At 39.0% G+C, this 12,572-nt stretch overlaps 1 protein-coding gene across 1 annotated transcript; it reads left to right on the top strand.

The window, feature by feature from the left end:
- The first annotated feature begins 4,757 nt into the window (after positions 1 to 4,757).
- Positions 4,758 to 12,234, top strand: myct1a (myc target 1a). The gene is made up of 2 exons (XM_036582016.1): positions 4,758 to 5,110; positions 9,531 to 12,234. The coding sequence occupies exons 1-2, from the start codon at positions 5,056 to 5,058 to the stop codon at positions 10,106 to 10,108; spliced, it is 633 nt and encodes a 210-aa protein (XP_036437909.1). The 5' UTR covers positions 4,758 to 5,055; the 3' UTR covers positions 10,109 to 12,234.
- Positions 12,235 to 12,572: the final 338 nt, after the last annotated feature.

Consider the following 12,572-nt stretch of genomic DNA (forward strand, 5'->3'; position numbering starts at 1 on the left):
TGTTACCTCAATATTTCTATTCAATTACAAAATGAAAGTATTGATTTTTTAAATGGTGCAATTCAAGGCCTTTTAGCCAAATGCTGTATTTTTCAGTTCAGATTCTCTGTAAGTATATTACCTTATAGCATTAAACTCTGACATAGCATATATTATCACCACAGAATCTTTCTCTAAGCCAGTGTGTCCCAATGTTGCCCTTGTATTCCCCCTGTAGTACACAGTTTAGGGTCTCCTACTCTGACAAGCTCATTGTAGGGCTTATTAATGATGAGAGGCAGGGAAAACACTAAAATGTGCATAGCTGGATTTAAGTCCAGAAGCAGGACCGGGACAAAGTTATCTAAAGCAGTGATGCTTATGTTTTCTGGACAAAGTAGGCCAAATCTTTGACTAAAAGCAGCTGCATATCTCTCCAGTAAACACTGCATGAGAATACTATGAACATTCTATTGATACACTGAATTGACATTTCATTAGGCATGGCTACACCATACGTCCAAATGTTTGTAGACACCTGCTCATCCAGGTTTCTTTTGAAATTGAGGGTATTAACATGGACTTTGTTCCCCTTCCCTGCAGTAACAGCCTCTACTACTGGAAATACTTTATGCTAGATGTTGGAACATTGCTGTAAGGATTTGATTGTATTCCATCAAAAGAGCATTAGCGAGGTCGGGTGCTGATGATGGATGATTAGTTCTGGATCACAAACTCCACCAACTCATCACAAAGGTATTGGATGGGGCTCCATCACTCCAGAGAACACAGTTCCACTGCTCCACAGCTTTATATCCCTCTTTATACCTCTCTAGCTGACACTTGTCATTGGGCATGTTTACCTCAGGCTCATGTGTAGCTGCTCCAGAGCATCCCATTTTATTACCAATGCAATGCTATGGAGATGCTAACACCCATTTCAATGATACCTAACAATAAATAATAGAGCAATGCAAAATCCCCTCATACAGCACAAAAGCCAGCTGTGTTGGTTTTCCAGATTAATAATATTTATTTTACACAGATGTTTTTGCTTTAAACTGACCTACATTCATATTTCCTCAATTCCCAGACGTATGTTAGTGCTGGAAAATCTATAAATCCAGTTTATTTTGAGTAATAATTAAAAGTTTTTTAATGTATTCACCTGTGCGCTCCTGGTCTTAAAGGGGAATTTCACTGATTCATCCATTCCTGCCAGTCAGGCCTGCAATACATTCCAAAAAAAGTTGAGGTGGGGGCTGTTTAGGGCCAGAAATGAGGTAAAATCATTAAATAAGGATGTGATTTGAACCATGTTATGCCAACAAGTGATTCTAATCATGATTTGGCACTAAATCCAGGAAAGGCCTCGTCCTTTAGAAGCAAAGATGGGTCGAGGATCGCCAGATCACCAACAAATGTGCGAGAAAATTAATGCATTAAAAAAATGTTCCTCAAAGAAAGACAGGAAGGGATTTGGATATTTCACACTCTATGGTACATGATATAATTAAAACATTTAAGAAATCGGGGGAATATTATTAGGCGTAAGCCTAAGCTGAATAACTGTGCTCTCCAATCCCTCAGACAGCACAGCCTCAAGAACTGTCATTCATCTGTAGCAATACAACCGTACGGGTTCAGAATTACTTTGGAAAACCTTTGTTAAACACTACAATACATAGTTACATCCACAAATGCCAGCTGGACTAGCCTGCCTGCAGTCCCAACCTGTCCCCAATAAAGACTGAGTGGTGCATTTTAAAATACCTAAAAAGTGATCATGATAATTTTGTGTCTTTAGTCCCTAAACATCTTTTAAGTGCTTTTGAAGAATGGCAACATGACAAAGTGGTAAATGTTTTACCGTCCCAACTTTTTTTTAAACATGTTGTGAGAATCAAAACTGAAATATGTGTTTATTTTGAAAAAAAAATGACAAGGTAAAATATTAAATAATGTGCTGTTGTATTGTATTCAATGTAATACAGGTCAAAAATAACTTGACCAACAGCCACTGCTGATCTGCAAGCATCGGCAAATTCTATGTGTTATAAGTTTGTATTGTACTGTATCAGTGTAAGTCATTTTTAATGGTAATTTGAAAAATAATGGTCTTTGAGTTGGTCATTTCAAGAACCTATAGCAGTGTTTACTGCATAGAATCTTCACTTTATAAGTAGCCCTAGGTGAGCTCTACTTAAACAAAGACATTTAAAGCATGAAATATTGATTGATTAATAAATTCTTTACCCTGTTTTCTACAGTTTTACAGTCCTTCAGTGAGGCCTAACTGTGATATGTGCTTATCCTGATCATCACTCCAGTTGCAAACTAATTACTCGGCTGATTCATCACGAAGGTACATTTTAATCAGTCCATTTTTTAAACCAAGTATTTGATTTTAATCAAGCAATCATGAGCACGCTACTGCTCTGTAAGACAGATATTATCAAATGTGATTTTCCCACAGTTCATCAGTGGGCCTACGTGACTTTGCTGCATATATGTATGTTTGTTTGTGTACAAGTGCGTGATTATGCTGCTCCAAATCAGACACAATGAGGAGCATAAAGAGAGCTCCTGCCACAGCCTGGCTCCTCCACTCCACCACACGGCACAACAATGAGAGGAAATATCAGCCGAGCCCCATCCCTCTCCACCCAGATCAGCCACAGCGTCCCAAATCACCACGCTGTCTGCTGCACTGAGTCACCTACACTAAAGCCTCAAAGCGCTCAGGCCAAAGGGAAGTGTGCTACAAAGGGACACAGTCTATTTGGGACAAAGTCTTCCCCTTTCTGCTGGATCTTATCACTGTTTGTGCCGTAGCTGTGTAGAGTTCAGCAGGCCTGGTCAGACACAGCTGGCACTTTATGTGGAAAAACTGAGCCGCTCTCAGGCTCACAAAGCAAAGGCCTGAAATTTAATGACATGAAATCCAGAGATTTGTTCTGAAAAGCAGCACGCTGTAAAAAGTGAAGGTGCCTAAAAGAGATCTTTGGAGCAATGATGTAAACAAATCACTTCCCTAAAGAACCTTTCAGTGGATGGTGCTTTAAAGAGCCAGTCATGTAAATGAGACATTTTTAAAAGGCCCTGCTTTATTCCTGTATTTGTTTTGTATTTTTTCCAATTATAACATTTGTCTGGCTTCTTTTACCCTAAACAGTCACAGTTTATTATTACATGCCTGTTTTCCAACCTCTCTTAATCCTTAGAATTAAAAAATACTGTTGTTGTTGCTTGTCTTACAAACTGATGTATGTACATGAGCTCTGTTCTGATTGGCCACCCTGTATTGTGCCCCAGTTTGGGCTGAAGCACTCCCTATAACTTCTGCGTGAATGGGTGGAGCTAATCTGCCATAGGCGGAATAGGTGGATGTATGTAAATGAGTGTTTTTTTGTGACATCACAGAAACAATGATTTCAAAACAGATCATTTTTACAGCTTAGTTTCCTGATATGTACAGTATGGGAATGTGCATTTTGAATGGGACAGTACATTTTGAAATTTTAGCAAAACCAGCGGGCCCAAAGTCTTATTACACACTTCTATAACCTAAAAATTGTATTGAAGTCCCTGTAGTTACTGAATAATAAGCCTTAGTATGTAATAAGCCTGAGATTTTAAGGAGTTAAAGAACCTCTGCATCATGTCAAGGTTTTATACCAGTTAATTTTTTTTCTCAGAACTGTATGTCTAAGCCAAGAACTATTTATTTTAAGAATGTTCTTTGTGTACTTGTGCCAGGTTTTTCTAGATATTAGGCTTTGTCTTTTCATGATCTTTCTTTCTTGGATTTATCCTGATCTAGACTCACTCATTACAGTTTGTCTCACATCATTTCTGCATTTTGTCAGTTTCCAAGCATCCATGCCAATTCTCTAGTGGTTCAGACTGTGGTCAAACATGGAAAACGACTGAAAAATGTTCAATATTCTGCAGAAGACATTGTCTGACTGGCCTATATGTTTTGTTGTTGTTGTTGTTGTTGTTGTATATTGTTCCATTATATTTTCTTATACATAAGACATTTTTGATCATACACCGATCAGGCATAACATTATGACCACCTCCTTGTTTCTACGCTCACTGTCCATTTTATCAGCCCCATTTACTATATAGGTGCACTTTGTAGTTCTACAATTACAGACTGTAGTCCATCTGTTTCTCTGCATACTTTGTTAGCCCCCTTTTACCCTGTTCTTTAGTGGTCAGGACCCCCATGGACCCTCACAGAGCAGGTACTATTTGGGTGGTGGATCATTCTCAGCACTGCAGTAACACTGACGTGGTGGTGATGTGTTAGTGTGTGTTGTGCAGGTCTGAGTGGATCAGACACAGCAGTGCTGTGGCAGGTTTTGTTGATTTTCTAAGTAAAATATGTCAACTCTATATGCTGTAACATATGCCATTTTTCTGCAGATTTTCCTGCACAATTTATATTTATTTGCAGAGTACATGGAAAACACATCTCTGTAGAGGACGTGTTAACTTATTTTCACTTAGAAAATCATGGATGGATGATGGAGGGAGGAGAGAGGGAAAGTGCAGAAAGTGAAGACTTTGGGGGTGAGAGTGCATGTCTGTGATTAAGAGGAGGAGGAGAGAATGGGAGGAAGTGATTACACTCCAACAGTCCTCTCCCCACCTCTCCTCTCCTCCTGTCCCCATCCCTCCATCCTACAGGAAAACTGCTGCTGGCAGATAAGCACAGCCTGCTGCTAATTTTACACAGGAAACACAGGAAATGTGACAGCAAAGTTTTCCTCTCGGACAAACTGGCCTTGGAGGGGATCCTGTGTGCCTCTGGGCTGGACATACAGAGAGAGAGAGAGAGAGAGAGAGAGAGAGAGAGAGAGAGAGAGAGTGAGAGAGAGAAAGAGAGAGAAAAGAGAGAGGGGGTAATCAGACACATGCGTCCAGAGACGAAGCGCAAGAGAGAAGCAGAAAGGAGGATTCAGGAGGAGCAATAAAGAGAAGGAGAGGAGGAGTGAGGGAGCAGGAGGAGGCGGACTGAATGTGTTTCTTTCTCCTCTCTCTTCTCCTCTGTGTGTGGAAGGAGCGATGGCCGATAACAGCACTCATCCCATTCTGGAAATACTGCAGTCCTTCGGCTTGAGTAAGACACTTTACTGACCTCTCTCTCTCTCTCTTTCTCACTCTTTGTTTATCCCTGATGTTGTTTTGTTGTTGTTCTTGTTGTTTTGCTTTCTTTCTTGGTCTCTCTCTGTTTCTCCGTGAAATATATCCCCTCTCTCTCACTCTCTGTTTCTCTTACTCTCCTCCATCTATCCTTCATTCTCTTTGTATCTCTCTCAACTTTTCTTTTTCTTACATTCTCTCTCAGTCTACCTCTCTCTCATTCTTTTTCTACCACTTGCTGTTTCTTTCTTTCTTTCTTTCTGTTTATCCCTCTGATCTGCTCTCTCTCTCTCTCTCTCTCTCTCTCTCTCTCTGTCTGTCTCTCTCTCTCTCTCTCTCCTCTCTCTCTCTCTCTCTCTCTCTCTGTATGTTTTTCCACTGATTAACCAGAACACTGAGGAGTTAAAGCGTTCTAGACAGTGTGTGCAGTGCTGTGGTCAGTTTCTATCAGATGTGAAAACAGTAGCAGCTGAAGCTTTTTCTAGAGTGACCTGCAAAAACACTACAGAGCTGTTTTCCACTCTGTCTGTCCAAATGCCATTTCCAGATGATCACAGTCCGCTAGTCTAACTGCAGTGAGTAGCAGTTGGTGAAATAGTGATATAAGTTGCTGCTGAGATAGGCTAGTAGAGAGTTTGGACTGGTATATTCACACGTGTGCATTGCTGGCTTTTCCACCATGAATATATAGTTGCTGTTGGTTTTGGAGGTTAATAGAAACATGTTAATTTGGTAATGTCTTCAAGAATGAAGTCAGAGATGTGGAGAAAGCCTTGTTTATATCTTAATCAGTTTGCACTGTGGTCAATATAGCAATTAGGTAAAATCAAGGCCCACAATAACATGCACCTAGACCCCTTTCCAAAGGTGGTGCCTAATTTAATGCATGTGCTTGTGCATGTAAGAATATACTCACTGTTGTTTTTGTCACTTGAAAATGCCATTCGCGTGAATATTTCATGATGAATGGGCCAATAAAAATGGTTAAAATACATTAAAGCAAAGCTTGTATGGATTGGTCTACCAAACTGGTTCAAAGTCAAAGCTCAAAACACATTTTGGCCTTTTACCTGGCATAGCCTTCACATTCTTTTGCTAAGAATGACCATATGCCTTATGTTTATTTTATTAAAACAAATGATTAAACGTTCCATTCCATCACAACTAAAACAATCATAAGCTAATTTTTAACATTATGTAATAAGACCAGCCAGTACATGGCTAGCAAACACAGTTTTGAACAGTTGTACACACATAAAATCATAATATTTTATTATTATTATATTATTTAAAAGAAGAGTACCTAACTGCAGAAACATTTTGCGTCTTGGTGGTGACAATTCCTAATGTTCCATACTTTTTTTAAGACATTTACTTCAAATTTACTGCAAAACAGCGTGATCTAACTGCTCACCATGTGGCCATGAGGGACCGGGATGCAGTCCCACTTCCTGCTCTAAAATGCAGGGGTGTGGCTAAAATAAGACTCTGCCTAAGGACTAAAATTCTTTGGTTGAATCCCAAATCACTCCCTACTCCCTATATAGTGCACTACGTGAGTTCTGAAATGGTGCATTCTACACCCAAATATATGCACTGTATGTCCAGTAGGGACATGTGATTGAATCCCAAATGGCTCTTTGTTAGGCATATTTTACACTGTGTGGGTGTGGAAGCCATCCTTTTAAGACCTATGTAGGGCACTATGTAGGGAGTGGGAGCCATTTGGAATTCAGCCTTTTTGTTTTGGGAGTGACATGAAAATGTGGGACAGCATTTTCTGAATAATGCTTTTTTTAACAATTCAAACTAAAGGTAAATCTAAATAATTCACCTTAACTTTCAAATTCAAAATATCCTAAAAAACAATACTGGAAAAATATATAAAATATATAAGTATTATTTTCACAAGTTTAAATGTGGGGGTTAGGGTTTGGGACAGCCACCTCCCAGTAGAAAGTACTCTATAAATGATTACTTGTCATATGTTTAGCTTATTTCTGTCTCTATTAATATCTTTGGTTTATATCGATCATAACAAAATACTTGTAAATTTAACTACTGTCATTTCAAACCCTTAGATCAGTGTAGATCATTCTGCAGCTCGGAATTTTGATCATGTACCACAAGCACTGTAAAATGACCAAATAAGGTTTGTTTTGTTTATATTAGTGACCACAGACCAGGCATAAAGTGTGCTCTTTTTGTTCTCTGTTGTCATTTTAAAGAGGTGAAATGCTTCTGCCTCCACAATCACTATATATCTGCAGGGCACCTGGATGAAGCACTCTGTGCCAGAGTGAAGTGCTGAATGCCTCAGCAGAGCAGCACAGCCGGAAACTTCCGAAAATCTCAACTATTTTTATTGCACTTAGGAACAGAGCAGGAAGAAAAGAACTTCTATCGTCAGTCTATGAGTGATGCTGATTTACAATGGATCAAGGCACAGAACACACATTCCTGAATGACCCCTCATACGTCCCACCCTGATGATCTATAAGAACCGGATAGGTGGAGATGGTGGCAGAAACAAACCCTGCTGACCTTCTGTAGAGAGAATATAAGGCTATAGCTAGAAATGAGACATTAGGTGAGGCACCGAAATGACAATGGAGAACGGAAAACAGACACTTTACATGCAGTTGATGGCCGCTGATTTTAATAGACTCAGACTAACAATGGTGTTTATTTAAGTGAGAAAGCAACCTTGTTGATCTGTTGTACAGTGCTTCTTGATTCTAGGCTCCAAAACTATTTACAGTGAACTAAGGCTAAAAAATGATTAAAAGAAAAAAAAACATGTTGTTGTTGTAACAAAAAAGGAAAATATTAATTGTAATGTTACAGTATGATACAAAAGTCAGTGACCACCATTCATTTACAAATTTCCAGTCATATATTGAAACATATATTAAACAGAAAACTACACAGAAGCCTGAAAAAAAAATATATTTATTCTTTGTTACAGCTCTTCTACAGTTCAGTTTTAGAAGTTAGTTGCATTTTTTCAGTGATGCTGAGGTTTGGACTCTTGACAGCTACACATCCTTTCAGAACCTCATCCACAGGTGTTTCTGTCCATTCTTCTCACAGTGGAAGGATGGACAGAAACACCTGTGGATGTTTCCAGATCTGAAGCAAGAGTGGTGCTTGATTTTCTCCTCTCTCTCAAAGATGAAAGCTTTAAGTACTGTTTATCTGATGGGAACAGTTTTTGGTGGTCTACCGGGTCTTGCGCAGTTATTAAGAGTCCCAATTTATCTTCATTGTTTAATAGTTTTGGAAACTTATACTTATTTTCCTTTAACTTTTTCCATACTTATGCACATGGATTATGTTATATCTAATCTCTTCAGAAATATCTCCTGGAAAAAAAAATTGACTTAATGGCCATTTTGACTGGAAGTCTTTTGGGCAGTACTGTATGTTAATGTAAAAGGGTGGTTGGCACTTTTGAAATAGCGTTTTAACCCTTTAACACCTGTAACAGTGATTACCTGCCTCCACTCACATCTACAGTTACTGGATCATATGGTGTGGTGATAAGCAACACTGTAAAAAGTGGCTCATCAGACCTACCTAAAAAAATTACTTCATGTGGTAACAAGTAAATTAACTAGTACCTACCTAAATAACCTAACCCAACCTAAATAAATACTTTGAATGAACGATTCTTTCAATAAACTTAGTTTTTTAAGTTGAATAAAACTAGTTAAATTGCTTATTATCACATGAAGTAAATTTTTTAGGTAGATCTGATGAGCCACTTTTTGCAGTGAACCTTGAGTCTGAGAAAGGTGTTATTATTATTATTAGAGGTGTGCATCACTGACATCATAATGTAAATTTGATTGTTACTATTTAATTCTCTAGGAAACAGTTCAGTGCATCATAACATCTCAAATTCACTACAATTCAGTTTAATTTGATTATTATAGTATGAATCAGAATTTTTAGTTTAATTTTATTTTATTCAGAAGTTATACAGAAGCCATAAATATGCTGAAAAAACTGAAAGAACTATTTACACTGTCATGGAATACTTTGAAATTTGAAAATGCGAAAATATGCCTGAGAATTACATTTAATATTATTATAAATGATTACAATTGATTTTCACATTCAAAAATTAATGCAGTTCAACTGATGCCTTCATGACAACACTTCTAATAATGAGCCCCTTATTATTAAGTTATTATTATTATTATCATCATTATTATTATTATTATTAAAATACATCTGCTAACCCACACTGCTGTTTTTGTCGCTGTTGTAAACCTGCAGTTTCCTTTAAGATGAATAGATTTTTATCTATCAGTGTATATAGTATTCATTGAATTGTTCGTTTGTTTATTTATTTGTTTATTTATTTTCTCCTCACCTCACCTCACCCTTAGGGGATCTGATTCTGGCCTTCTGTCTCTCCATGGTGGTTGGTTTGGTGCTGGGCGCTCTGGTGTATGTGACCTTGACCTGGATGTCCCGTCGACGGGCTTCAGCCACCATCACCCGCCTGCCCTCGTCCCGCTGTGTTGGTCGCTCATCATCATCCTCCTCTCCGCGCTCCCGCGCCGCCTTTGGCCGCCACAACAGCGCCTATGACCGCCGCAGCAACAACAGCCTGGCCAGCGCCGCCTTCTCCTTCCACCGGCAGGCCTCCCCCACCAGCGACCAGGCTGACCTGCTGGGCCGCAAGTCCAGCTTCAGGGCCTCCACCTTCCATCCCCTGCTTCAGTGCAGTCAGATAGCCCGTGAGGCGGAGGAAGGTAGCCAAGGCAGTCTGCCCCGCACCCCCACCCTCACTAATAACCCCACGGCCACTGGCTCAACCACCACGGTCAGCTCCATGGTCACCCCTCCCAGGGCCAGGCCAAGACCGGACTCTTTTTGGGGGAACAGCGGCATGAGGGGTGTCCAAACCCCTCCACCAGCTTATGAGAGCATCATACGGGCCTATCAGGAAACCTGCACTTGAGCCATGAGTATGAGGTGACATATGGAAGATGAAGAGGTCCACAGACTTGGAAAAGGGAAAGGACAAGATGATCTGAGGAAGAAATAAAAGACTGGAGATGATGGACCTGAAAGGACCCAGGACATTTTTAATTTTTAAGGATTTTACAATAAAATTGAACAAGATTGATTATTTACAATAAGATTGATGCTACCAGTGGGGGTATAAACAATTATTAAAGAGATGTTCTATGGAATGGCTAATAACACTCAAAAAGTAATTATCCATGGCACTCTTCTTACAATTAATATGCCTTTAATATAAGCCAGTTTTATAACATTTCTATGGACAAAAAGTAAGATAAGTCTTTCTTATCTTTTGTCCATAGCCATGTTATAATAAAGGCTTTATTATATCAAATACTTATAAAAGATTTTATTATGACTTGGCTATAGACACAAACTAATACTTTGTCTATAGCCACATTATAAAATTATCTTTTTCGTTCTAAGAAGAATGTCTTAGATATATTTGATTTGTGCAGAGTTTTAATGCTTAGTTTTCATTGTATTGTTTGTGCTGTGTATACTTATGTGTGTGAAACAATGAAAAAAAGAGAGGGATTGGCAAGAGAGAGAGCGAGAGACAGAGAGAGTGAGAGAGAGAGAGAGTGAGAGAGAGAGAGAGATAAATAGAATAAAGGCCATGGGACTTTGACCCACAAAAGACAACATTCTAATGTTGGCAGTTATTTTCATGCAGTTTCAAAATAAGAACTGACAAGCCAAACAAACTAGTGTGAATAGAGGGGGAGAACATTCTACAACAGTGTAAATACGCAGAACACTCTAGAAAGGCATAGGCATGTATTGGAGGACAACATTCTAGAACAGTATGAATAGATAAATATATATATTATAAATCAGTGTGAATGGGGAAAATGTTCTTGACCAGTGCAAATGGGGAAAGCATTCTAGATCAGTGTGAATGGGGAAGACATTCTAGATGAGTGTGAATGGGGAAAACATTCTAGATTGGTGTGGATGGGGAAAATGTTCTAGATCAGTGCAAATGTGGAAAGCATTCTAGAACAATGTGAATGGGAGAGACAATTGTAGAACAGTGTAAATGGGGCAATATATTCTATAACAGCGTGAATGGGGAGAGCATTTTAGAAAAATGTGAACGTAGAACAGTGTGAATGGAAAAACAACCCAGAATGGTATGAATGGGATAGAACATTTTTAGACAAATGTGAATGTAGAACAGTGTGAATGGGGTGAGAGCATTCTAGACAGTGTGAATGGGAAAAAAGATCCAGAACAGTGTGGATGAGGTAGAACTTTCTAGAAAAGTGTCAGTGTAAAACAGTGTGAATAGGGTGAGAACATTAGGGAGTGTGAATGGAAAAAATAATCCAGAACAGTGTGAATGAGGTAGAACGTTCTAGAAAAGTATAAATTGTAGAACAGTGTAATTGGGGCAAGAACATTAGAGTGTGAATGAAAAAAACAATCCAGAACGGTGTGAATGTGGTAGAACACTCTAGAACAATGCTGGGGCTGTATGACTGCTGATACCAGCTTTCATCACTGTTTTGGCAGGATTAATGTAACCTAGACTGGGTGTTGCTACTATTTTGGAGACATTATTATGCAGACTGTGCAGCGAGTGAAATAGGTGGTGAGAGATTCATGACCTCACTAATTTTATGTGGAGTCATTCATTTAAAATGTCTCATTTTGAGTAAGTTTAGCCCACATAATGAAGGACTGACTTGGGGAACACACTGTATCATTATTTAACTGTCTATTTGCTTTTACTTTATAAAATGCTGACTTCATCCTTGCTGAGAAAAACGACTAGTTTCATGTAGGACACCTTTAAATCACATTAGGAACCCATCAAATGTATCTGGAATCAGTCCCAGAACACCTGCTAAACCATTAAAGTCCTTTACACTGTAATATCAACCCATTAGGAAAATACAAAACACAGTTACTGACTATTGGACACCACCAGAAATTAACAGAAACCTTTAATGATTTCTATGTTTTTTTTCAGCAGGAGTGTTTTTTTCTCACAATAAGAGATGGATTATTAAACATGTTATTAAGACGCTACAGTTCATGATCCGTCTTAAAAAAGTGAGCGTGTCTGAGTGATTCATTCAGTGTTTGGTGATCAGTAAATAGAAACGTGACTACACACCACAGAAGACACAAACATCCTGACCGTTTCAGTCTGCCCTTCACATCCCTGCCTGGATTTCCCTTTTCCCCGGAAAGGAATTCTTTCTGTGGGCTGACTTGTCTTTCACCTCGCGTATGATGACCTGTACCAGCTGCAAAATGACATCATTGCAAACTTCAAGAGGCCTCAAGTTAGTCAGCCAGCAACTAAACATCAGCCTGGGGGCGACACACGGTGGACTTAGCTACGAAATGTTCTATTTGCTCGTTCAGGCTTTGGTAAAAATATTACG

The sequence above is a fragment of the Colossoma macropomum genome, unplaced genomic scaffold (assembly GCF_904425465.1).
Source record: "Colossoma macropomum unplaced genomic scaffold, Colossoma_macropomum, whole genome shotgun sequence".
In the NCBI taxonomy this organism is placed as follows: Eukaryota; Metazoa; Chordata; class Actinopteri; order Characiformes; family Serrasalmidae; genus Colossoma; species Colossoma macropomum.

What these genes read in the sequence shown, in the direction of transcription:
- myct1a (XM_036582016.1), top strand. Translation starts at nt 5,056, where the DNA reads ATGGCCGATAACAGCACTCATCCCATTCTGGAAATACTGCAGTCCTTC. An exon ending in ACTGCAGTCCTTCGGCTTGA is followed by an intron (nt 5,111 to 9,530) that starts GTAAGACACTTT and finishes CCTCACCCTTAG; the next exon opens with GGGATCTGATTCTGGCCTTC.